Raw genomic sequence first — 27,013 nt, 5'->3', positions numbered from 1 at the left:
GGCTAAACCCCTCACTTTTCCAGTACTATATAATTAATACCATATGTCCCCGTAGCTATTATTTTCCTCACTGCAGATGCACACAAATTACCCAACAATGGGTGGACTTCGAAACTTGCAATTTGGTGTGTACCCAGTGGCGTATTATCGCCTAGGCCAAAAAGGCCTAGGCCTAGGGCGGCAAATTTACAGGGGCGGCAAATTTATAATAGCCATAAGCGCCGACTTTACCCATCGCTGGTGGGTGCTCGTGCTCCTCTGCCTCCTGTGGGCGCGCCGCATTTCCCCTCCTTCTCCCTCCCTCCTAGGCTTGCCGCACGAAAGCGCTGGGAGGCCGGAGAAGGGGAGCAGTGGCACGCTCAGGGGAGGAGGCAGAGCGGAGGTGAGCTGGGGGCGCGGAGAGGGCTGCAGCAAGTAACCCGGGAGGGGGGGCAGAGGAACTGCTGCCCGCTCCAGCTCTCCTCCACTGCCTCCTCCCCCAAGCACGCCGCGACTCCGCTTCTACCCTCTCCCTCCCAGGCTTGCCGCAGGAAACAGCTGCTGGTGGGTTCCAATGAATTTGTACAAAAACTAAAACGAGATGAGAAGCTGGATATGAGCCAGCAGTGTGCCCTTGTTGCCAAGAAGACCAGTGGCATTTTGGGATGTATAAATAGGGGCATAGCGAGCAGATCGAGGGACGTGATCGTTTCCCTCTATTCGACATTGGTTGAGGCCTCATCTGGAGTACTGTGTCCAGTTTTGGGCCCCACACCACAAGAAGGATGTGGATAAATTGGAGAGAGTCCAGCAAAGGGCAACAAAAATTATTAGCGGTCTGGAACACATGACTTATGAGGAGAGGCTGAGGGAACTGGGATTGTTTAGTCTGCAGAAGAGAAGAATGAGGGGGGATTTGATAGCTGCTTTCTACTACCTGAGAGGTAGTTCCAGAGAGGATGGTTCTAGACTATTCTCAGTGGTGGAAGAGGACAGGACAAGGAGTAATGGTCTCAAGTTGCAGTGGGGGAGGTTTAGGTTGGATATTAGGAAAAACTTTTTCACTAAGAGGGTGGTGAAACACTGGAATGCGTTGCCTAGGGAGGTGGTGGAATCTCCTTCCTTAGAAGTTTTTAAGGTCAGGCTTGACAAAGCCCTGGCTGGGATGATTTAATTGGGTATGGGTCCTGCTTTTGAGCAGGGGGTTGGACTAGATGACCTCTTGAGGTCCCTTCCAACCCTGATATTCTATGATTCTAAAACAAGTTCATATGGGGCTGGGGCGGCAATTACTTCAGGGCCTAGGGGTGGCAAAATCATTAATCCGCCACTGTGTGTACCCGTGGAGTATGTTCATGGCCAGTTTGGAAAAATGGTTTGGATAGTAATAAAGTTATGCCGCCTGCCCTTAAAGCTGTATTAACTTTTCCAGCTAATTTCCATGAGGCCAGAGGGAGAGTACCCTTCCCTCATCCTGAGCCCTGCGTCTACCCCACTCACTCTTTCCCGGGCTTTCTTCCTCCTCCTCAACTCTGTCCTCTCCTCCACACAGACCCAGGACTGGATGAAGAGCATCTCCATAAGGAGGACGTGCTGCACTTTGAGCTCACTTTCCAAGTAGCAAAGAGAAGCTCTGCATGAGAAGGACCCCTTCTCCTGCAGATGGGAATGGAGAAGAAAGAGTTACTCAATATTTTGGGCCAAATTCATCTCTGGTTAACTCTGCTGAATGAATGGAGTCACTACCACTTGGTGTAACTGTATTAACGTTAATGAAGATGTACCAGGGATGTATTTGGCCCACGGACTAGAAAAGAATCTCTTTTGAGGCTAAGCCAGAACACATCTTTTCAGTATTGCCACTGTCCAATCACAATGCCCTGTTCCATCGTTACCCACTGACACAATGTGATTGGCACTCGTGTGTAATCCTAAAGTCAAGTTTGCTTTGAAACAGAAAAGTTGCTGAAAGGTTAGTCACACATCACACAATTCACTCAACCCAAACACGTTTGGTTAGATAAGTGTGTTTCAGCAAATTAAAATGATTTAACCCAACTCAAAGCCCTACAAGTTCTACCTAACTTGTTTTATGATTGATACACACAGAGGGAAGCATTGACATGTTAAATGTTTTCTAAGCCCTCCCCCCGCCTCAAAAAAATCCATTCATTGCAGCCTGCAATCATTTGATTCATGATTCACTATGATTCACCCTGACAACTGCTTAAAAATTCATAGCAAACTCTGCACTAATGTTGGACAGAAATAGAAAAAAATACGTAGGTAATAAACTGCTATTAGGGCATTGCAATTGTTGTTAAAGATATGGCAATGAGAGATGTCTTTTTACGTTTGGTTGCATATGCATGCATATGCTCAAAAGAAACATCTCTGTATATTATCTGATATGCTTTTAAACGTAATGGTTAAACTACACTGGAACATATCAATACAATACCTACATTAATTAGCTGTGACTATTCTCTTTCCTCTGCTTTGAATGGGTTTCCCACAGGCTGGGCCGCGCCATGTGTAATTTCATATGAAACTAAAAGAAACAAATATTTTACTAAGAAGAGGAGGGGGGAATGCGAACATAAAGCTCTTGTTATTTCTCTCTTCTTTGCAATATGATATTTGAGAATAAAAATCCAGGTATAGTGATCCAATCAATTGAACAACAATCCTTACTGTGCCTTTTGAGCTCTGATCAGTCACTCGGTGGAATTTTAAACAAAGCTTGAATGCAAAGCCAGGGTATCAGGTTATTTGTCTCAGAAAACTCTCTCTGCTCATGTTTTGCTACAGCTGTCTTCTGACTTTCCATTTTTACACAGTGTAGGTGTGTCCAGCATATTTTTCCTGCAGTGTATTTATGTAGCATCTTTGCTGCAAAATATCACAAAGTGCTTTGTAAGGGCAAGACTTTGTGATAGCATGTACTGTCACAGAGAGAAAAAGGGGAGGAAGCAAGGATGAAGAAACAAAGTGTGTAGGTGCAATCAGATGCAAGAAGTTTTGAAGCAAGACATGAAAGGGGGAAATTGCAGAGTGGCTTGTTGGGAGGAAATGCAAGTGCCATCTTCTGACAGGTGGAGGCAACACACATGAAAAAGTGATGCTCAGCTATGATGAGCAGTGGGCATAAAATTTGGAAGTGTTGAGGGCTAGTGCATGGAACTGAGATCAGAGTTAGGTGGAGTAGGTTGGGACAAGACCCTGAAAATAGTTTCTCCTCCCCCACCCCAGAATAAAGAAATAAAATAGCCACATTTTTCTGAAACTGCCCTTTTAAAAAATAATTACTGAGATTTTGAATTAGGTGACGTTCTCTGTGCTGTCTTCAAGTATTTTATTGTTCTAAGAATACACAAAGCATAGAATGCCCATTGTACTTATAAATGGGGAGAGAATCTTTTTGGAGAACTCTTGTTTTCCTAAGGCAGAATAAAACACCTAAGTGTGCTCCGGAGTGGTGTAGCATTATATCTGGCCTACTTCCATTGTGTACAAGCACCATAAAATACATTTTAACTTTTTAATAAATAACAGAGCAAAATAAGACTCAGTTAAGGTATTTACACTTAGAAAATTAAATACGCTTTTCTTTTTAAAGTCTTGTTTCCTTTCCCGTTAGTTTTATAAAGACTTTAAAAAGGAAAAGTTATTTCTCATAGTGTTCCAGGTGATATTAAAGACTATGTTAAATGCCCTTATTGGAGAAATGAGACAGTTAATTATAATGGTAACTCTTGGGGGGTAGTTTTTGAAGTGCAGTTCTGAAGGGGAGGTGTCTTCATTCTTACGGGTGGGTTTTTTGTTTTGTTTTTAAATAAAAACCAGATGAAGGCACACAGGACAGCAAGAAAGGAACAGCAAAAGACAAAAGTGAAGCTTCTTTCTTGCATGTTGGCTTGAAAAATTACAGGTGTGGCACCTGATCCATGCCCTTGTTAGCCACCTTGAATCCTGGCAAACTGACGAGACTGATAGGTCATTCTTTTCAGTTTACCTTTCTTAGGTCACAGGAATGCTCCAAGAGTAGACCTGTCCTATCTGGTTAAGATGGGCTCCTATTAGTCAGAAGACAAAATGGGAAAAATAGGAAAGAAGTAGAAGAATTAAGCTGGGGAAAGAAAGCAATACTCTATGGAAGGGTAACAGCCGGAACCTGACCTAATAGAGGTACTGATGTCAAGTGATTCCCTCTCCTTTCCTGCTTTAGTTAGGACACTTCAAGATCAATGTGATGGTAGATCCTTTTAGAGGAAGGATGGGAGCCCTGGGTTCAATTCCCTGCTTTGCAACAGCCTTCCTGTGTGACCTGAAGGCAAGTCCCTTAGTGCCAAATTTTGAAAGGTATCTAGCTGCTGCGTGGGATCTTCAAAAGTGCCAAATCAGTTAGTTGATTTCAATGGGAGTTAAGTGCTTAACCTGTAGGTGTAGGTGCTTTTGAAAATTCCACTAGGTGTGTATCTATACTCCATCCATAAATAAGAATGTAAGAATGGCCATATTGGGTCAGACCAATAGTCCATCAAGCCCAGTATCCTCTCTTCTGACTGTAGCTAATGCCAGATGCTTCAGAGGGAATTAACAGAACGGCATAATTATCAAGTGATCCATTCCCAGCATCTGACAGCATCTCCAGCAGCTTTGATAGTGAGTTTGAGTCCTCCTTCTCCTCACTCCTCCAGAAGTTGCCAAGTAACCCCAGGAAAAAGTGTCCAAACCCAGGTGGCAAACTTGTCATATTAAAATAAATTGATCAAAACACATATCTGCCCTAGTTGTGGATACTTGCTCTTATTCCAATACAACGTTGGTCCATTACTAAAAATGATTTGTGGCCTGACTGGAAACTCTGAAACTTCCTAATCAAAGTTTTTTTAGTTTAAACACATTGAGTTTGTTTTACCCATTTAAACTTCAGTTTATGCTAATTTTACATAATATTTTTACATAGTCTGTTTTCAGATTCACCTGAGCTTTGTTACTTTTTACCTGCCTCGTACAATTCAGGATACATGTCATTGCATAACATGCCATTCTGAAATCTTAAGATTATCTATGTAAGATTATCTATGTATGCGAAGGGCAACAAAAATGATTAGGGGACTGGAACACATGAGTTATGAGGAGAGGCTGAGGGAGCTGGGATTGTTTAGCCTGCAGAAGAGAAGAATGAGGGGGGATTTGATAGCTGCTTTCAACTACCTGAAAGGGGGTTCCAAAGAGGATGGCTCTAGACTGTTCTCAATGGTAGCAGATGACAGAACGAGGAGTAATGGTCTCAAGTTGCAGTGGGGGAGGTTTAGATTGGATATTAGGAAAAACTTTTTCACTAAGAGGGTGGTGAAACACTGGAATGCGTTACCTAGGGAGGTGGTAGAATCTCCTTCCTTAGAGGTTTTTAAGGTCAGGCTTGACAAAGCCCTGGCTGGGATGATTTAACTGGGAATTGGTCCTGCTTTGAGCAGGGGGTTGGACTAGATGACCTTCTGGGGTCCCTTCCAACCCTGATATTCTATGATTCTAAGGGGATGGTAGGAAAGAAAATCTTTTTTAAAAAACATTAATAGCAATTGCTAATGGCAAAACAGCTTAACCATAGAGTCAAATTGCTTAGAAGGGAGTTTATCTAAAAAGCCCCTATACATTAGGACAGGTTTCAGAGTAACAGCCGTGTTAGTCTGTATTCGCAAAAAGAAAAGGAGTACTTGTGGCACCTTAGAGACTAACCAATTTATTTGAGCATGAGCTTTCGTGAGCTACAGCTCACTTCATCAGATGCATGCCGTGGAAACTGCAGCAGACTTTATATATACACAGAGAATATGAAAAAATACCTCCTCCCACCCCATTGTCCAGCTGGTAATAGCTTATCTAAAGTGATCATCAGGTGGGCCATTTCCAGCACAAATCCAGGTTTTCTCACCCTCCACCCCCCCACACACACAAATTCACTCTCCTGCTGGTGATAGCCCATCCAAAGTGACAACTCTTTACACAATGTGCATGATAATAAAGTTGGGCCATTTCCTGCACAAATCCAGGTTCTCTCACCCCCTCACCCCCCTCCCAAAAACCACACACACAAACTCACTATCCTGCTGGTAATAGCTCATCCAAAGTGACCATTCTCCCTACAATGTGCATAATTAAGGTGGGCCATTTCCAGCACAAATCCAGGTTTTCTCACATCCCCCCCACCCCCATACACACACAAACTCACTCTCCTGCTGGTAATAGCTCATCCAAACTGACCACTCTCCAAGTTTAAATCCAAGTTAAACCAGAACATCTGGGGGGGGGGTAGGAAAAAACAAGAGGAAATAGGCTACCTTGCATAATGACTTAGCCACTCCCAGTCTCTATTCAAGCCTAAATTAATAGTATCCAATTTGCAAATGAATTCCAATTCAGCAGTTTCTCGCTGGAGTCTGGATTTGAAGTTTTTTTGTTTTAAGATAGCGACCTTCATGTCTGTGATTGCGTGACCAGAGAGATTGAAGTGTTCTCCGACTGGTTTATGAATGTTATAATTCTTGACATCTGATTTGTGTCCATTTATTCTTTTACGTAGAGACTGTCCAGTTTGACCAATGTACATGGCAGAGGGGCATTGCTGGCACATGATGGCATATATCACATTGGTGGATGTGCTGGTGAACGAGCCTCTGATCATGTGGCTGATGTTATTAGGCCCTGTGATGGTGTCCCCTGAATAGTCTCTACGTAAAAGAATAAATGGATTGGGGTGTGGACTCTGGGAGGGGGTGAGGGTGCAGGGTCTGGGAGGGTGTTAGGGTGCAGGAGTGGGTTCTGATCTGGGGCAGAGGGCTCGGGCTCTGGGGTCTGGGAGGGTGTTAAGGTGCAGAAGGGAGTTTTGACCTGAGGTAGAGGGTTTGGGGTGCGGGCTCCGGCCAGGCGGCTCCCCCCTCAGGCAGCTCCCAGTCAGTGGGGCTAAGGCAGGCTCCCTGCCAGCCCTGGTTCCATGCTGCTCCCAGAAGCAGCTGGCACGTCCAGCCCCTAGGTGGAGGGGCCAGGGGGCTCTCCACTGTGCGTGCTGCCCTTGCCTGCAGGCACCACCCCCACATCTCCCATTGACAGTGGTTCCCAGCCAAGGGGAGCTGCAGAGCTGGCAGTGTGGTCATGGGCAGCACGCAGAGCTTTCCTGATTGCCCCGATCCTAAGGGCCGCAGGGACTTGCTGGTCACTTCTGGGAGCTGTTAGGAGCCGTTAGGACTTTTAACAGCTTGGCAACCCTAGCTTCCCCCCACAGCGGGGCTCGCTGGGGCTTGTGGCTCCAGTCCTGTGCGGGGGTGCTGAGGCTCAGAGCTTCTGGCCCGTGGTGCAGAGACTTGCTGCCGGCCGGCTGAAATGAAGCAGCGGGCCAGATCCAGCCCACGGGCTGTAGGTTCCGTACCCCTGGTTTAAAAGAATACAAAATTGTAAGTGCCGTTCTGCCTGTATATGCCTTGGGGAATTTTGCGCCACTGCACGTGTGCAGAATTTGTCCCCCGCAGATTTCTTCTTTCCCCACTGAAAAATGACTTTCTGACTGGGAAGCTGCAAGAGCAGTCATGCACCATTCCCTAACAGCGCAGGTACATCATTTCAGACACCCAGAGCAGCCGGCAGAGAGGTAAATTGCTGCGGGGCTGGGGACACCCCAGCCATTGGCTCCTACCCTAAGCCAGGATCAGCTGCTAGTCCTGGCTGGGCTGGAAGGAGAGGATGGGGCTTTCTCTTCCCCTGCAAGGAATGGCTGGGGCCACCCCCAAAACCCTCCCCCAGCTGCAGGAAGGGTGTCGTGCTCCTCTGCTTCCTGCCCCCATCACTCCTCAGCTGCAGGGGCTGGGGGGAGAGTCACTGTATGGGGAGCTGTTCCCCGATACACCCAACCCTTGTGCATCAGACCTCCCATATCCAGACACCCCGCCAAGCCTCACTCGGTACATCCAGAACCCCCCTCAACAGAAAGGATGACCCTAGTCTTCCATACCAGAACTGCACCCCACTGAACCTCAACCCCTGAATCTGGAGCCCCACTGCCTCCAGACCACCCCCTGAGCTCCCTACACTCAATGTCCCACCCCCTGCACCACTCTGAGCCCCCACAGCCAGACCTCCATCCCACCACTCCCCCAGCACCCAAACCCCCACACCCAGACCCCTCTGCTGAGCGCCAGCCACCTTCACCTGGAAGCCCCTGCAGAGTCCCATTGCCCCTGCACCTGGAACCCCCACAACGAGCCTCTCTGCATCCAGATCCCCCCCACACACATAGTCACCCTACCCCCACTGAGCTGCCTGCAGCCAGATTCTCCCCCACAGAACCTTCTCACCTCCACACTTGGATCCTGCCTGGTTGAGCCTGCCTGCCCCACACCTGGTGTGCTTGGTGCAGAGGGGCAGGGCCCTAGGGTGTTTCTGGAGCAGAATTTTAAAATATTGTGCACAGAATTTTTAATTTTTTGGTGCAGAATGCCCTCAGGAGTAAGGGGCCTGTAGGAATAGGTGCAAAGCTCCCATGGATTTTAAGTGTTCTTTGTGTATCTTTGAGAGCAGAATTTAGCCCTGGGGCATGCAAGTGTTCCATAAACCTTCCTAATCAATTGAATCATACGATCATAGAAGATTAAGGTTGGAAGAGACCTGAGGAGGTCATCTGTTCCAACCCCCTGCTCAAAGCAGGACCAACCAAATACTTGGGTTACCTAGGGAGGTGGTGGAATCTCCATGTTTGGAGGTTTTTAAGGTCAGGCTTGACAAAGCCCTGGCTGGGATGATTTAGTTGGGGACTAGGTCCTGCTTTGAGCAGGGGGTTGGACTAGATGACCTCCTAAGGTCCCTTCCAACCCTGATAATCTATGATTCTATGATTCTAGCCCCAACTAAATCATCCCAGCCAGGGCTTTGTCAAGATGGGTCTTAAAAACCTCCAAACATGGAGATTCCACCACCTCCCTGGGTAACCCATTCCAGTGCTTCCCCACCCACCTAGTGAAAAAGTTTTTTTCCTAATATCCAACCTAAACCTCCCTCACTGCAACTTGAAACCATTGCTCCTTGTTCTATCATCTGCTGCCACTGAGAACAGCCGAGCTCCTTCCTGTTTGGAACCCCTCCTTCAGGTAGTTGAAGGCTGCTATCAAATCCCCCATCACTCTTCTCTTCTGCAGACTAAATAAGCCCAGTTCCCTCAGCCTATCCTCATAAATCATGTGTCCCAGCTCCCTAATCATTTTCCCTCTGCTGGACTCTCCAATTTGTCCACATCCTTTCTGTTGAGGAGGGCCTAAAACTGGACGCAGTACTCCAGATATGTCCTCACCAGTGCTGAATAGAGGAGAATAATCACTTCCTTTCATCTGCTGGCAATGCTCCAACTAATGCAGCCCAATATGCCTTTAGCCTTCTTGGCAACAAGGGCACACTGTTGAATCATATCCAGCTTCTCATCCACTGTAATCCCCAGGTCCTTTTCTGCAGAACTGCTGCTTAGCCAGTCGGTCCCCAGCCCGTAGCAGTGCATGGGATTCTTCTGTCCTAAGTGTAGGTCTCCTCACTTGTCCTTGTTGAACCTCCTCATATTTCTTTTAGCTCAATCCTCCAATTTGTCTAGGTCACTCTGGACCCTATCCCTACCCTCCAATGTATCTTCCTCTCCCTCCCAGGTTAGTGTCATCTGCAAACTTGCTGAGGGTGCAATCCATACCATCATCCAGATCATTAATAAAGATATTAAACAAAACCGGCCCTAAGACCGACTCCTGGGGCACTCCGTTTGATACCAGCTGCCAACTGGACATGGAGCCGTTGATCACTACCCTTTGAGCTCAACGATCTAGACAGCTTTCTATCCACCTTATAGTTCATTCAGCCAATCCATACTTTTTTAACTTGCTGGCAAGAATACTGTGGGAGACCATATCAAAAGCTTTGCTAAAGTCAAGGTATATCATGTCCACCGCTTTCCCCATATCCACAGAGTCAGTTATCTCATCATAGAAGGCAATCAGGTTGGTCAGATATGACTTGCCCTTGGTGAATCCATGTTGACTGTTCCTGATCACCTTCCTGATCACCTTCCTCTCCTCTTAAGTGCTTCAAAATGGATTCTTTGAGGACCTGCTCCATGATTTTTCTGGGGATTGAGATGAGGCTGACCGGTCTGTAGTTCCTCAGATTCTCCTTTTTCCCTTTTTTAAAGATGGGCACTATATTTGCCTTTTTCCAATCATTCGGGATCTTCCCCGATCACCATGAGTTTTCAAATATAATGGCCAATGGCTTTGCAATCACATCAGCCAACTCCCTGAGCACCCTCGGATACATTATATCCTGCCCCACAGACTTGTGCATGTCCAGATTTTCTAAATAGTCCTTAACCTGTTCTTACACCACTGAGGGCTGCTCAGCTCCTCTCCATACTGTGCTGCCCAGTGCAGCAGTCTGAGAGCTGACCTTGTCTGTGAAGACCGAGGCAAAAAAAACATTGAGTACTTCAGCTTTTTCACATCATCTGTTGCTAGGTTGCCTCCCCCATTCAGTAAGGGCCCCACACTTTCTCTGACCACCTTCTTGTTGCTAACATACCTGGAGGAAACCCTTCTTGTTACCCCTCACCTCCCTTGATAGATGCAACTCCAGTTGTGCTTTGGCCTTCCTGATTACACCCCTGCATACTTGAGCAATATTTTTATACTCCTCCCTAGTCATCTGTCAGAGTTTCCACTTCTTGTAAACTTCCTTTTTGTGTTTAAGCTCACCAAAGATTTCTCTGTTAAGCCAAGCTGGTCGCCTGCCATATTTGCTATTCTTTCTGCACTTCAGGATGGTTTGTTCCTGCACCCTCAATAAGTCTTCTTTAAAATACAGCCAGCTCTCCGGGACTCCTTTCCCCCTCATTTTAACCTCCCAGGGAATCTGGCCCATCAGTTCCCTGAGGGAGTCAAAGTCTGCTTTTCTGAAGTCCAGGGTCCATATTCTGCTGCTCTCCTTTCTGCTCTTTGTCAGGATCCTGAAGTCGACCATCTCGTGATCACTGCTGCCCAGGTTGCCACCCACTTCTACTTCCCCTACCAATTCTTCCTTGTTTGTGAGCAGCAGTTCAAGAGGAGCACAGCCCCTAGTTGGTTCCGCCAGCATTTGCACCAGGAAGTTGTCCCCAACATTCTCCAAAAACCTTAGGAGGGAGTCCCCGACTACCACCGCCTGTCTCCTCCTCTTGGGAGTGGTAGTCGTGGAACCCTCATCCCTAGGACAGGATAGCCCATGCCTTCCAGTCGATGGGGTCTCCTTCTGATCCCTTCCCTCGGATGACTCTTCCAAACCATTCTCCGCCATAGTACCTGTGCAGAGAGCCTGAAAATTGCTCTAAAGAGCTCAAGATATATCTTGAGACTGCTGTAAGTTGCTTTTCAGGACTGGTGCAGTGGCCCAGGAATCGGCTAGCTTTCATAGTCTCCAAATGGCTGGTCCTAAGGATCTAGTCCATTATGGCCAACAGTGTTTCTATGCCTGCCTTTCTTCTCAGGCTGATCCTTCTATGGCCATCTTTTCTTGGCTTTTTTTAAAGCTCTTCCTTTATTTTGCTAATTTAGGGTCAGATTGAAACAGGACCTTACGCAGGTAGAGAAAGCATAAAGAGCCTCTTCCTCTAATGCAGTTCCTGTCTTCTCCCCCCTGCCCTGACTCCCCTCTAATATCTCTGTGCTGCTCCATAGAGCAGAATTGGCACTCCAACTGCACTCTGGAAAATTCCACAAGGCATTATTCTGCCTCAGCAAGGCAGAGTTCATTCCTGAAGCCTGGTCTACACTTAAAACTTAGCATACATCGCTCAGGGCTGTGAAAAATTTCATGCCCTGTGTCGATGTAGTTAGTTGACCTATTCCTCACTGTAGATGCAGCCATGTTGACCTAGTTGCCCTCTCTTGAGGGGCTGGATTTACTACAGGGACAGAAGGACCCCTTCTGTCACTGAAGTAAGTGTTTACACTACAGCAGCCTAGCTGCAGCGCTGCATCTGTGCCACTGTTGCACTTATAGTCCTGACGTGCCCTAAACTTCTGCAGGAGTGGTACATCTCAGCTCTGTCCCTTTCTAAGAGCTGCATGCATTTTACACAATGAGCTACTTGTGGTTTATGTATTCTAGTGCTTTGTTTTGTTTGATCAGAGAAGCTGTTGATCTAGTGGTCTTAGATTATGCCTGGACTAAGGCACCTAGATCACACCTCTTCCCACTAACTTAGTGGTCTTAGTCCAGGCATAGGAACCAGGATTTCCTAAGACCTAATGCTAGGTCTGACATTGTGACACCAAGTCATTTAACTTCTCTATGCCTCACTTTCCCCATCAGTACAATGGAGACAGTACTTACCTAGGGGTACTGTGGGTATTGATTAATTAAAGTTTCTATGGTGATTTGAAAATATGTAAGTACTGCTTGTGGTTCTCATTACTGTGTATGAGCAGGAGATAAACCAATGTCTTGTTGCAGGAAAGGGAATACTAATGTGATCTGAAAGAAATATTTCTAAATCAATGGTCTGTTGTCAGTTGGAGAAAAGACTTGTGCAGAGAAGGCAGATAACTGTATATGGAGAAGATCAAAAGAGTTTTTTGAGATGTTAGGGGGCTTGAGAGCAAAGGGACTGAAAATATTACTTTTCCTAAGATATGACATCTGCACAGACGTTATATTTATGCCAATACAACATGCGCTTCATGGCTGGTACAGTAATGGAAGGGGTTCATAGTAGAGGCCTGAGGAGGGAAAAAGGGCTGACAGAAATGTGGGCATGCTGACCTGAAAGGGTGAAACATAGCTCGTGGTGAGTGAGAAATATCTAGAATTTAACAGCCTGGAGTGACCAACACAACCAGTTATCTTTAAAGTTATGAGCGTTTCATTCTGTCTTTGCCTGATATAATTCCAAGGTTTGCACCTATTTAGGTGAAACTGAGTTCATGCTGAGGAGTATTTGGAACTATTTTACCTGTTGTTTAATCTCAGTTTCCTAATATGCTGCTTTACTGTTTTTGCAATCTGTCAAATTTTACATGGTTCTTGGGATAATTTACTGAGGTAAATTACATCTCAAAGAGAGCTAAACGATTCATTAGCCCCTGAGAGATAAGAGGTGGGGTGGGGAGCGCTGTGCCCACATGTGCCGCTTCGGTTCTCTGTCAAAGGCATGGTCCTGGAGCCCAGTCTCCTGTGGTGGGGTCAGTGCTCTGACTCTGGTGAATCCAAAGTGCTCAGGAAACATTTGAAGAGACGAATTTGAACAGCAAAGTTGAAAGTCATCAGCAATATATTATGAACAGTTGAACCCTTGATGAGATGTATATACCATCCTCCAAATGCATTTGATTGCTGGCTTTTTCCAGAAGCTGCCATTCGGAGAGTTAAGGCAAAAGTTAATAATGGTTCTTTTTTTTTTTTTTCCTTTCTTACAAACCTTTACACAGTGTCCCTTTTATTTCAACGAGCCCTTTGAGCAAACATGTCAAATTCATTCTGTGGGAAGGGCCAAATTACACTTTCAGTTATACCACTTATTAGATAAACTCCCATTAAGATGAATGAAGTCAGTTCACACCCCCTGAGCTGCTGTTTCGGGCTGCCTATGCCACAACAGATCACATTCAGAAGGTTATCATTGCAACCACAAGGGCTAGATATTTTTTATTTTAGGTTATTTATTTATTTATTTATTTGCTAGAATCTATCATGGGTATTGGATTAATACATCAAGCAGACCAGCGGTCTGACACCCTTAACTAAAGCAGAGTAATAAAACAAAAATGTATTTCAGATGGAAAGGGAGTAAAGTTGATGGTTACATTTACTAACCTGTAATATTTTTGAAAGAAAAGATGTAATTGGATCCATCTGTAAGTCACCTGGTAAAAGGGACCTGTAATGAATCTTATCATGTTTATTTCCTTTGTCTTTTATCCTCCTAATCACTCACTCATTTTTGAGCTCTATATTGACTGTATGCTGGAAACGTTGCTGCGAATGAATGTGGAACATTTAACGTAACCTGGCTATCATCCAGACAATACTGTTTTGCTTTCTCCAAAAGCATTAGATGCCTTTGGACAACATTAGGTCTCAGTTAATTCAGTGGAAATCCAGAGTAACTCCATTCAGTAGAGTTAATCTAAATTTTAAACTCGTGTAAGAGCAGATTTTGCTCCCTTGGTCGCTTAGACAGTTTTCTTCTGCGTACTTTTTTCTCACACACATCATGCCATCCTGAACTACACCAGATGCAGCAAGATCAGATCCCAGGATCTAATCGTATGTTTTAAGAATTCCTGTTTGAGTACTTGGATGTAGAGGGAAAACATTATAGTTGTTTCCTTTTACAGACCCATGAAGTGTGCAGCATGCAAGTAGAGCACGATACATCTATTTGTGCTTGTAGCATACAACTACTCCTATTTGTATTTATGCCATGGCTATATCTTCTATATAAGCCTCAATAGCAGTGGAAAACTGTGTTTGTGCCAACTCATGAAACTTCCCTTAGTCACACAACCACCCTTGAGGCTCAGTATGCTGGACCAGATTGTTTAACTGGTTACAGCTGAAACCAAAGTTTTCTGCTGGATTTTGTCTGGCTTACCTCGCAATAAAAAACAGCATGCAGCAGAATGAGGGGAAGGTTTTATTTTGTGACTGTTGAGCTCTTTTTACTGTGCCACGGCTGACTCATCTTCTTTTGTGGCTGCTGCTGTTCCTGTTTTTTCTTATTGTTTCTCCCCCTCCCTCTCCTATCTGACAGGTGTAGAAGATGTAGTAGCAATAATGATTCCTGAGCCTAAAGGAAAAGAGATAGTGAGTCTGCTGGAGAGGAATGTTACTGTGATGATGTATATAACAATTGGAACACGCAACTTGCAGAAGTACGTCAGCCGTACCTCAGTGGTGTTTGTCTCCATCTCCTTCATCGTGTTGATGATCATCTCCCTGGCATGGCTGGTCTTCTATTATATCCAGAGATTCCGATATGCAAATGCCAGAGACAGAAACCAGGTGAGGAACATGTGAATGGGCTTTGGGATTTGTCCTGCATTGCTTAAAATGACCATTTATCCTCCCAAGAGCATCACCATGTGATTTTAAAGTTTAAATAAAAATTTTCTCTTGGGGGAAGCACTAATATGAGGTAGCAATTGACGAAAAGGGAAATGAGTTGTCTTAGAGAGGTGCTAACATCTTTGGGAAATCAAAAGACTTCCAGAAGGGTAGACAGGACTCAAGGAAGAGAAACCTATATAAATATGTTCTTTGCATAGACAGTAGGATAGGAAGCAAGGTGTTTAAAGGACATGAGTTTTCCTTTCTTCTCACCGTCACTACAACTGATAAATAATGAAAAGAGAATTAAATATTTGTGTACATTTGGCATTTACACACACACACAATAGTATAAGAAATAATCAGAAAGATAATACTATATCTAAGGGGAAAGATTCCCTTAGTACATTTATCTAACTGACCTAGAAATGCATATAAATGAATCTAAGACCTAGTCAAAGGTGACTGCAGAACCGTAAGTTGGTGTACAAAAAAGGGGTGTGCCACAACTGAAGAGGGGGAAAAGAATGGAAAAGTGTTTTAATTTTAAAATATTTTATTCACAAATACTAAAACCTCTCTATAAGGGTCTTTGCATAAAGACATCTATTCTCCTCTCAGGCCGTTGACACTGACTGCTGAACATGTATATGAAGTAATGTTGGTTATTAGTAAATCATTGTCTGCAGGTATGGTATGGAAATGAATGGGATTCCAGGTGTAATTACTTGATTGCATGCACAGTTATGGTACCCACATGCAGAAACTAGGAACATATTCACTAGTATCCCCAAACTTCTGAAAACTAGACATGTTACGCCCATATTGAACCCATCATCTTTGGTGCGCTGTCTAAATTCCAGCGGAGATGATTACATTCTTACTGCACAAAATTCCATGCTGTATTTTCAGTGGAGAATTTATTCTTTACATTTCTAAGTAGAAGCTACTCTCCATCCCACAAACCTATCAATTTTGAACTATAACATACTTTAAAGCGGATTTTAATTTCAATAAGTACTTTTCAAGGGTTTGGGGAGGTTGCTATGCACAAACTAAAAATTCATTTTATGAATTTGATCTACTAAAACTGTCACCATTCTTGGGAACCAACCATTTGAGGTATTACAAACAGCTCTTGTCTAGAGCTGGGCAAATAGTGGATTTTTGGTTTGCTGGAAGTTGTGAAAAGTTAAAACAAATTTTCATTTTTGGGTCAAACCTAAAATGGCATTTTTTGAAAATTTTCAGTGAATGGAAATATTGGAAAAGCTTCAAATCAAAACATTTTGACATTATCAAAACAGCATATTTCAAGTCAAAATGCTCTCTGTCTCTCCTCTTGAAGCTGTTCCACTGTGTATAAATAATTAAATAGTCACAGAAGCAGGGACTCGACCTTGGGTCTCCCACATCCTCCATGAGTGCCCTAACCACCAAGTCTTAAAGTTATGCTCACTCTTTCCTTGGCCCGTTGGCTGTCTGTCGTTATTCATAGTGACAAGTCATAGTCATTCATGATGACGATGGATAGTCATTGGGCCAGGGAAAGAGTGAGCATGACTCTGTCTCTGGGTTGTTAGGGCCCTCACCTAGGATATGGGAGAACCAAAGGCAAGATCCATCTATTTCCTATTGTCAGGGAATTTGTTTCTAAGAGCTTGCTTTACCATATTATGCTGGACATATGCTATATCCCTTTACTGGTTCTTAGTTACTGCTACCATCTTTCATAAGAGAAGTAAAACCAAGTCTGTCGATTTGTGGTAATTAAAGATCCCATGGCATTTTGTTTGTACGATAAGGAGCTGATTATCCTTGGAGCTGTGGCCTAGTGCCAACTGAAATAATTACCCTCTGCCTAAATAAATTCTCTCTGCAATTTTAATAGGATACAGTATTCTTCATTTTCTGCTGTAAACCATTGTGTATTGTTTGTAAGATAACTGCCATGTTCCATCTCAGGGGGCTTCATGTCAGAGGTAGGTGAAATATCCCTCCCCATAGCCCACACACTGTGGAGAGTCCAAACTCACCCACTTACTGAGCTTTTGTTTGATTAGCATAGAAATTAACAATAAGATATCAAAGCTTGGCTCAAAACTACTTTCCAGGCTTGACTGCTTCTAATGTTCCTATTGAAGGACTGTTCCCTCTGGACAGGGACAGGCCTGTCTCCCTTTTATCCAAGTGGGGTAATAAGTCAGTAGAACCCATTTAACCCTTTCCCAACAATCAAATACTGCTAATAGGGATGGATGTTTCAGGCAAGCAGTACCAGCCAGTATGCTATGATGATGATAGCAGTACACCAAAAAGGTTTTGAAGTAAAGAGAAGTGCTAATGTTGCTACTTGGAGAGTGGCATATAGGTTGATTTCTTGTCAGCAACCGCTATGAATATTGATTCAACACAGTAGAGGGTCTGCCGGTGCAGAAGAGTGTAGCATGCCTCCACCCTCAAAAGCCTCAAATTGGTCTGTGATTGCTATTTAATCCTAGGCAGATCATATAAAGTGAGTGTTTTTTAATTTATAAGTCAATATCTCATTAAGGTATAACATAAACAGGGCATGTTAGTGTGTTCGGTTGAGGTTCAGAAGCAAAGTTTCCTCAGGCAACTGATCTCTTACTCTCTCATCTCTATTTTACTCTCTGACTATTTTGCCTCTCTTCCTCCAATTTCTTTCTCCTCCTGCGGCTGGGGATTTTGACATGGAATAATGTCACACTCTGTAGCAAAAAAGGGGAGTCCATGCATGCAGGAGGCAGCCAAAGCAGTGCCTGTAGCAAGTGAGATGTTAGTCAGCTGAGATAGATAGAGGCTGCAGATTTTCAAAAATGTGGAAAATCCTCAGGAAGATAGGGAAGAAGAGCACAGATGGGGAGAGAGAGAAAAGTTTTACATCATTGGCACTTGGACAGAGGAAACCATAGCAACATGCCTGCTTCATTGTTTTTCTCTTTCATGCCTCCTGCGATCATTAATGTAAGGAGCTAACAAAAGAGCACAACTCAGACTTGTCCTTTCTGTGAGGGTTATCTCAGTTTTCCTAATGTTCTATTTTTCTTATCTTTGACATTTTTGTTTATGGTACAGGGATAGGCTAGCAACACTCCTGTCCTGAGATACTGTATCTTCTTGCGTGTATGATAGAGCAGCAGCTTGTATTTCTTTCCTTGGGTAGAGTTGAAATCTGACTCCTCTTGTCATGGTGCTCAAAGGCTTTTCCCATTATAATCATTGTGTGTGTCCGTGTCTTTTGTCTTTGCACAAAGATACTGTGCTTACTTGTAGAAAGTCCTGTACATGCTGTAGCACATGCATCATCAGCCAGGTTTGAGAAGTATGCATCTTCAGTTTGTATTTCATTTAGTCCAATAAAGTACAGCCCCATTTATCCAAAGAGCTAGGGTCACAGCCATAACCTTTTGGATAAATAGAGTTTCAAATTAAGGGGGAGCCAACCGGTTGTCCAGTTTAGAAAAGGCAGTATTCCCAGTCCCCACTCCAGAGTTACAATAAAGGCTGGCTTTACAGACTGGCTGGCTATCTCTGAAAATGCCAAGATCTGTGACTGAGATTCATTTAACTAGGGTTTGATTAAACAGATTTGAAGTCTTTAAAATCCAGTGCATTTAAACCAGGGGCTTGGGAAAGAAGGGTTAATATCCACAAACGTTTTCTGTGTCAGAGAAGATCCTAGACCCACTGAGGCCAACTATCCATGCTGAGATCTTTCATATTTGCTGTTTCTAGGGTTAGCTGCTAACTCACTAGCTAGGCTATCCAGAGCAGCTCACACCACCTCTCTGTAGACGGAGACTTTATAATTGGCAATTCAGGCACTGCATAGAAGGAATGGGATGAAGCAACAGACCATAAGCTGAAGGATGTGACATTAACCTGAAGGTTGTGATATTGTTGTAGGAAGAGAGCGTTTCTGAATTGCTTCGCTTGATTGCACCAACACACTATCCCAGTTGGTCCCCTCCCCCTGTGCCTTACCTTCCCCACAGATCCACCTGGACTAAGTCCTCTTCCCATTGCACTAGGTCTTCACTCCCTGACAAATGTGCTCCACCTCCTGTCTACTTCTCAAGAGTCTACCCTTTCCTTTCATTGTGACCTTCTTTCCCAGGCCCACCTCCTTTCCTACATGCAGGGTAGTTAGTAGCTCTGCCCTAATGGGATTGAGCTCAGATTCGAGAAGGAACTGACTGTGATCCATCTGGAGAGGAACAAGTCCACATCATGATCAGCAGTCAGAAAAATGGAGGGCTCTTCCCTCATGGCCTCCATGTTGTGAATTACTTTTCTGGTTGAAATTTACAGTTTCTTACATGTGCCCACAAAATATGTGCACATTGCTATTTTGTGCATTTACCAACGGGTAACTGTGTATGCAGGTTGGCAGTTAGCCAGGCAGTTATCCATGTGTGCATGTAAACGTCTGCCAGTGTGGGCTTTCGTGCATACAACTATGTGTGCCAGCCGCATTTGCAATCGCATTTTCATAAATCCGTTTGAAAATTTGGGCCTCTAGTTTAAATTTCAGGCTTCCAAAATGTAAAGTCATCCTTACCCCAGAAGAAAAGAACAGGTTTAACTGTTGTCCCTGGTAGTGGTTGGACTGTGGCATGGTTTAGGGTAAAAGATAGGTTTGATAGTCTTTCTGGTAAAGTGCCCAAGCTCTACTCTTTATCAGCCAGCCAGGGCAGGAACCAGGTGGCTGTTCTGATACCTGTTTGTACTTCCGTGCTGCTGCTTGTGCAAATGAACTGAATTCTTAGAAGGAAGTCATTGTAGCTTTTGGTTCTTTGCTCAGCTTGTTGTCGTGAATGGACATCCTGTATGCAAGAGATCTTCTCTATGAAAAGCAGTGAGAATTGTTTGCATCAAGAGACCTCGGGTTGTAGGGCTGAGCAGAAACAATTTGGGATTAGAAAACTGTGTTCTGGAAATATTCTGCAGAGTTACTTCTGCTGCAGCTCTCTTTGCCTCCTTCACAGCAGTGACATAGGTTAATAAAAATTCCTGTGTCAGTCTGTCAAACTACATTTTCCACTAGCACCTCTGGAGTTTGCTCTGTGTCATGTGGGAACCCTGGGATAGGAGAGGGTGCTTCAGTGCCAGACGGCTGATAGCAGTATATGGCAGGAGTTGTCCATTACTCATTCTTCTCCCTGCTTTCTTGTTAGGGAGGAGTTGGCTGTAAGTAAGTTTTGAAACTTTGTGGGCTCCATGATATTTTGGGGAATGGCTGGACCATGATGAGATATCATCAGGCAAGGAGACGCTGGAGCGAGTTCTGACTTCTGCCTGCAGTAGGGACTGCTCTGTTCACAAATGAGGAGAATTTCTATTTCCTGTGTCCACATTCAGTATGAGGATCCAGTCCAGTATGCTGTGTGTCTGTATGTTACCTGTGAGAGACCTACAGCAGAGAGCCTGAATACAAAGCTTTGGGTCATCGCATGAAAGGTATCCTCTTTGCAGCTGTGGTAGTCTCCCAAGACAATGAGCTTTGTGAACTTTGTCACCATGTCAGATGGCGTTTCTCTTCGCTTGTCTGGGAAACGGTAAGTATGGCAAAGTATGCGCCCCAGTCTGGTCTTTGAACTCACAAATAACTTGTTCAGCACTAATGATATGCTCAGTGCTGTGCAAGGCACAGAGATCAAGACAATCCCTGCCCTGAGAAGCTAAAAGAGAATCTAAAAGACAAACATGGAGAAAACAGGAAATCTGGGAGGAAATAAATTCGAGAGAGAACAGGTGTCCCTTTACCCCTCTCACTGACCATCAGCTAGCACTCCCGCTCCAGGACTGGCACAAGGAAGGCTCTTTGCCACAGTGCCACTCCTTCTGTTTAACCACCATCGACCTCCCTTACTGGCGGGATCCCCACACCCACTGGTGAGCTGGAGCCAGTTTGCACTGGGTCGCTAGAACCGGTTGTTAAATTTAGAAGCCCTTTTAGAGCCGGTTATGCCGTGAGGGACAACCGGTTCTAAAAGGGCTTCTAAATTTAACTGGCCAAAAGTGGCCACCGGCAGCTCCCCGCCCCACCCTCGGCCCCAGCTCACCTCCACTCCGCCTCCTCCGCTGAACGCGCCGCCCTGCTCTGCTTCTCCACCCCCCCAGGCTTCCCGCGAATCAGCTGTTCGCGTGCTGAGAAGCAAGCTCAGGGAGGCAGAGGTGAGCCAGGGTGGGGGGAGGGTGCAAGGAGGTCTGCCTGCACCGCAGCAGGTAACCTGGGGGGGCGGGGTGTGCAGAGGAACCACTCCTCACCCCAGCTCACCTCCGCCATCTTCGGCCTGAGCGGGAGGCCACGGCCTGCTTCTCAGTCCCCCCCGGCTTCCCGCCGAACAGCTGATTTGCCCCGGGGGGGGGCGGGGGGGGCACAGAGAAGCAGAGTGGGATGGTGCTGTTCAGGGGAGGAGGCAGAGGTGAGGTGAGCTGGGGCCGGGCGTGGGGCAGGGAGCTGCTGGTGGGGGCTCTGCACCCACCAAATTTTCCCTGTGGGTGCTCCAGCACCAGAGCACCCAGGAAGTCGGCGCCTAAGGCGCCGCTTTTGATGTGATTGGGGGGGGAGCAGCAGCTTCCCCTAGTCCCCCCCCAGCTACGCTCCCCCACCCCTAGGAGCCAGAGGGACCTGCCGGATGCTTCCTGGGAGCTGCCCCAGCTAAGCACTGCCGGGACTCCCCACCTCGCCCCCCCGGCAGGTGCCTCTGGCTCTTAGGGGTGGGGTGGGCACCCACTACAGTGGCCCACGAGACCCTCCTGCCTGGTTCTGGGGGCAGTCAGGGGACAGGGGAGGGGGGTGGATAGGGGAGGGGTCCTGCGGGGGGCGTCAAGGAACGTGGGGGGAGTTGGATGGGGCAGGAGTCCTGGGGAGCGGGGGTGGGCAACAACTGCCCACACCAAAGGAGTGGTAACTCTGACTAGCTCAGGACTGAATGTCCTAGTGTTAATTAGATTACGAGATTTATAACCATAAATCCCGAAGCTCCACTTCAAACATTTAAACGCTGTAATGTTAGCCATTCTTATCTTTGGGGGCAGTGTTTGGTTACTGATAGCATGCATTTCACTTCAAAGATTCTTCGGAAGTATGTTTTTTTTTCTCCAGCATATACCAATGAAACAGTATTCCTTAAAAAAACAAAAAAAAAACTGATCACATTTTCATTGAAAGCCAAAAACGATGTCAGATAAGAAAAGGTAAACATGAAAACAAACAGATCAAAGTTTTAAACCAATCTTTAATCTTGAACTCTTCTCTTGAAGAATATACGAAAAAAACAAGACATTTCATTAACATAAATAAAAAAAATTCCAGAAGCACTACATAATGTCTCTCTTTTTTTATTTTACATTAGCTGTCTGCCTTTGATTTATATTAAAGAAACAAATAGTTTGCAAGTAACGTTTTCAACTCTTGTTTGATTCTTTTGTTCAAGGCAAGCTATGAGAAAAATGTGCCATAGATCAGAATAACAACAGGGGAAAAGAGGAAACATATTGATCGAGTTTGCTTCATGAGTGGGTCCCTATTTACAAGCTACATACAACCTCACGTCATTTTGGGGTTCATTTTCTAACCAACTCCAGCTGGAATTTGCTTCCACACTGGCATGTCTCTGAACTCTCTCTCACACAACATTTGACCTTAAAAATGCGATGTCCTCACAGTCACCACCGTTCTTAAATCCCCATTTCTAAACTGTGCTGTTTCTGGAAGTAGCTGTCATGTGTGCATATACAGAGGCTGAATTCATTTACGGTGGTGTAAATCAGTAATGAGATCAATAAACGTAATTGAAATCAATAAACTATTGTAAAACAAGTGTAAGTGAGATCAGAAATGGGCACTAGGTATCAGAAGATGATGCTTTGTTACGAAAAAATAGAAAAACACTATGAAATTTCACCTGGAAAGAAATTCAGTATGTAATGTGGAGGGAAAGGTGACAAGGAACAAGAAAAACGCAAATGAAAGTAGATGGCCAAACCATGACTGTAGGGCTCGTCTGCTGTTCATGACATATAACTGCAAAGTTGGACGCTGATCCTACAATTGAGAGCATACGGGCAGACTGCTGTGCCTGCCTGCAACTTCACTGAAGTCAATGAGACTAATGCAAAAAAATAGGCTCCCAAAATAGTGAATCGTTACTTAATACATATCTGTTTCTATTTTCATGTAATGCCCATAACGCAATAGTTTAGTGTTGTCATAGGCCAGTGTCAATTCTTCACTGGATTAGCATTATAGCTGCTTTGCCTAATGAAATTTAGATAACTGAGGAGCCTTTAATCCATGCAGCATTTTTGTTTTTAAAAGGGATGTCATGCTATTTCCCACAGCAACCTGCCTGGCCCTGTCAGTTTACATTTACACAGAACCTTACTGTTTCATGTAAAACTGCTTCAGATTATTAACCACCTATAGAAAAATAAGGTGATGGCTTCTGCCTAAAGATATATTCTTTACTAACGGACAATTTTGCATTTTCAGCGCCGTCTTGGAGATGCTGCAAAGAAAGCAATCAGCAAGCTGCAGGTCAGAACAATCAGGAAAGGTGACAAGGTAATTTTTTCCTTTCAAACTAGAACTGTGCAGCGAGGATCCTCTCAGACTGCCAAGGAGAGGGAAATAAGAGAGGAGTGGCAGTTGCTTTTTATACTAGTAAATATCCCACAGCCAGGGGCAAGGCGCTGGTAAGCAACTTAAGGATGGAATGGAACAGGGAGGGAAGGGAAGGGAAATTTTAAATAAAGATACAGTAAAGTTATTTTAGTCTGACTATTAAAGTAGCTGCTGTTACAGTTTGCAAACCAAATTTTGTGGCCAAATTCTGCAGCCCTCATTCAGACAAAACTCTCACTGACCGTAGTGGGAGTACTACTGTACATAGAGTAATTCCCAGTTCAAAGAGACATACTTGTACGAGCTCTCGTCAAGCTAGAGCACTAATGTAGCTGCAGTAGTGGGACAGGCTAGCTGACCTGAATACGTGCCCATCAGAGACCCTAGGCATGTATATGAGGCAGCTAGCCCTTCCTGCCACTTGTACTGCTGCTGCTACATTCTGTTTTGAGCTAGTGTGCTAAAGTGTGTCTCTGTGAGCTGGGATTCACAACCCCAGTTCCAAGTGTAGATCTATGCCGCATGTGCACAGACCCTTGCAGGTCTGGATCCCTAATGAATGCCTCTCACACTTTCCTTAAGATACATTGTCATGCTTAAACACATCAATAACCATTTGAACTTTGCTCTGCTACTTAGGTTCTTGTTTGAAGTGATTAACCCAAAAAAAAAAAATCTAATGTAATATTCTCTTTACTGTAGGAAACTGAGCCAGATTTTGATAACTGTGCAGTTTGTATTGAAGGTTACAAACCAAATGATGTTGTCAGGATCTTACCATGCAGGTAAGTTAATACAGTGTATGGAGGCATTTACTAATGTGTTCTTGGTTTTAAAGTCTCTGTCCTTTAGTGTAAAACTGCAAAATTGGAATTGTCAAATTCTTAAAATGAGATTATCTGAGAACTTCAAGTTTTTGGATTTTTTTTTTCTGTACTCAAAAACTATTCCATAAAGATTTGACATGTTACTCTGATGTGTTTGTAGTTAAAATAATAACTGCAGTGAGTGACGAGCCATTTAACATCAGAGCTTGAGTCTAACTATGTTCGTGCTTGGCATGTATATGGGGATCTTATTTGGTCAGGCTTTTTGGTTAACCATTAATATTGGCCTGACTGGGAAAGAGCAGTTTGGCTGACGATATTTTCTAGTAACGAGAATGGTTGTGAGATTTAGGCTATGTGTTAAGGTAGCCTAGTGTTCAGAAGGTTTGGGCAGAGAGGCAGAGTGTTGGAGGGTAATACTTTTTGTAAGAGCCCAGTTGCTAAGTCTGTGGAATTTGGAAATATTACAAAGTCTTCAGTAAAAAGGGGGAAAAAGTGTGGGGGGAGGACTGATCCTGCTGTCTCTTCCACCAGTTTAACTCCATTGATTTTAGAGGAGTTACTCCTGATTTAAAGCAGTATGAGGAATAGAAATATTGATTCTAGGTCAAGGTTGCAGTTCATTGGCAGGATAGTGTAGGGACACTTGCATTGCCATTTCCTATATTGTTAGTTGTCCACAGAACAGCTATCTGAAATTCAGCAGCTTTCATGAGCTTTAACTTCACTTTAATTTCTTTTTAATTGCTGTGTAAATAAAGTGGGAAGGAAACCTTACACAAATCATATCTGGGATGGCTTCCATCAAAGACAGCTAGATACTCCATTTCTCAACTTGCTTTCCTTGGAAACAGGAATACCAAAAGCATGTACATGTAAAGTGTCATTTTCTATGGAGCCCATCTTCTGTTTGACATGAAGAACTGAAATATTTGTTCCTTTTTGGCTATGTTATAAATAATAGGCTTCCATGGTAGATATTTTAAATGTTAAGTGCTTACTACCTGTGATCATTCTTGTGAGTCATTGGATGTGTATGCTTACTGCCATAAATTGGGCCAGCTCTAGAACCCCCATCTCTGACACACAGCACGTGTACTCTTGTCAGACACAAGCACAATGCTTCCTCAGCTAAGAGTTTAGAAAATGGGACATATATACAGTTTAGAAGTGGGCTTAATTCCTAGTATGTTCCTGTGGGGCCCTAGACAAATTTTGGAAATTTTGTGCTTAAGGTACAGGTATTTCTTTGAGGAAATTATATGGAACACATACATCTAAACCCCATCTTTCACTTGTATCATTCTCACAAATGACCCAGCACAGAGTCATCCTTAATGTTGTTCACGAGGTTAAATGAGAGTGCGTAGTATTAAATAAGGCCTGCTGAATCAGAAACACATAGTTAGCAGGTGATGTTTAGCTCTTGGTTGACTTAAAAAGTTACTTGGAAATGGCTCCAGCTAAAGGTTAGCAGCAGATCTGTCTTGTAAAGTGCACATGCATCCGATGAAGTGAGCTGTAGCTCACGAAAGCTTATGCTCAAATAAATTTGTTGATCTCTAAGGTGCCACAAGTACTCCTTTTCTTTTTGCGGATACAGACTAACACGGCTGCTACTCTGAAACCTGTCATTTTGAACTTTGGCACTGTTGAATTATGAGAGATGAGGAGTTCCCTCCCAAGTAGCTACTTTATTGAAACTATCTTCCCTACTGTACCAGTTAGGAAAGGTAACATTTTACAGATTTGTAAGCTTTTGTACACCACCATAGGTGTTGGTGTTAATTATTATTACTATTATTGTTGGTGAAATGCCAACAGTTTGCCAAATGCTATACAAGAAACAAAAATAAAGATAGTTCCCGCCAATGAGAGTCTACAATCTATAAAGAAATACCAACAAGATAGGATGCACTGGGCAGCTGAGAGGAAATAAAGAATATTGATGATAAATCAGTTTCAAGTCAATAGGGAAATCGTATAAGATGGAAGAGCACTCTTTGCACTGGTGATTAGCAAAAGGAAGACACAGACCTGCAAATACATATTTCGTTCTTTGTCATCCCCAGTGTATGCTCACTGTATATACCTTGTATATGCAGGGCATTGGCATAGCAGCCTGCAGTTCAGGGAAGACATTGGCTTCCCACCAAACCTTATTGAAACTTCCAATTTCTCAGTTGTCGAAAAGCCAGTATCATCATGACACCAGTGCTGGGTGATCTGAACTGGTTGCCTTTTGGTATGCAGGTGAAGTTTAAGATGTTTCTTTTGACCTGTAAAGCCATGTATGCCTTAGGGTCAGCATATCTGAGAAACTGCCTCTCCCTCTCCACATGATATTGCCACAGCTTTGATCAGTGGAGGCACCCAGTCAATAGCCTCCTTAGTTGAAAAAAGGAGGAGCTGCTGGGATTAGGGTCATTTTTGTTTTCCT

General features: G+C 44.2%; 1 protein-coding gene across 3 annotated transcripts in view; it reads left to right on the top strand.

Annotated features, from left to right (window-relative positions):
* The window catches only part of RNF150 (ring finger protein 150), a 211,861-nt gene that overhangs the window by 121,853 nt on the left and 62,995 nt on the right, over window positions 1-27,013 (top strand). For all 3 annotated transcript variants that reach the window (XM_084626119.1, XM_084626118.1, XM_084626117.1), the window contains exons 2-4: window positions 14,795-15,045; window positions 23,615-23,686; window positions 24,449-24,531. In XM_084626119.1, the coding sequence (XP_084482245.1) occupies window positions 14,795-15,045; window positions 23,615-23,686; window positions 24,449-24,531 (406 nt within the window). The remainder of the gene's footprint in view (window positions 1-14,794; window positions 15,046-23,614; window positions 23,687-24,448; window positions 24,532-27,013) is intronic.

Source organism: Lepidochelys olivacea (assembly GCF_965140295.1).
Source record: "Lepidochelys olivacea isolate rLepOli2 genome assembly, chromosome: 4".
In the NCBI taxonomy this organism is placed as follows: Eukaryota; Metazoa; Chordata; order Testudines; family Cheloniidae; genus Lepidochelys; species Lepidochelys olivacea.
The sequence above is the reverse complement of the archived record's forward strand: the minus strand, read 5'-3'. Positions and strand labels throughout refer to the sequence as shown.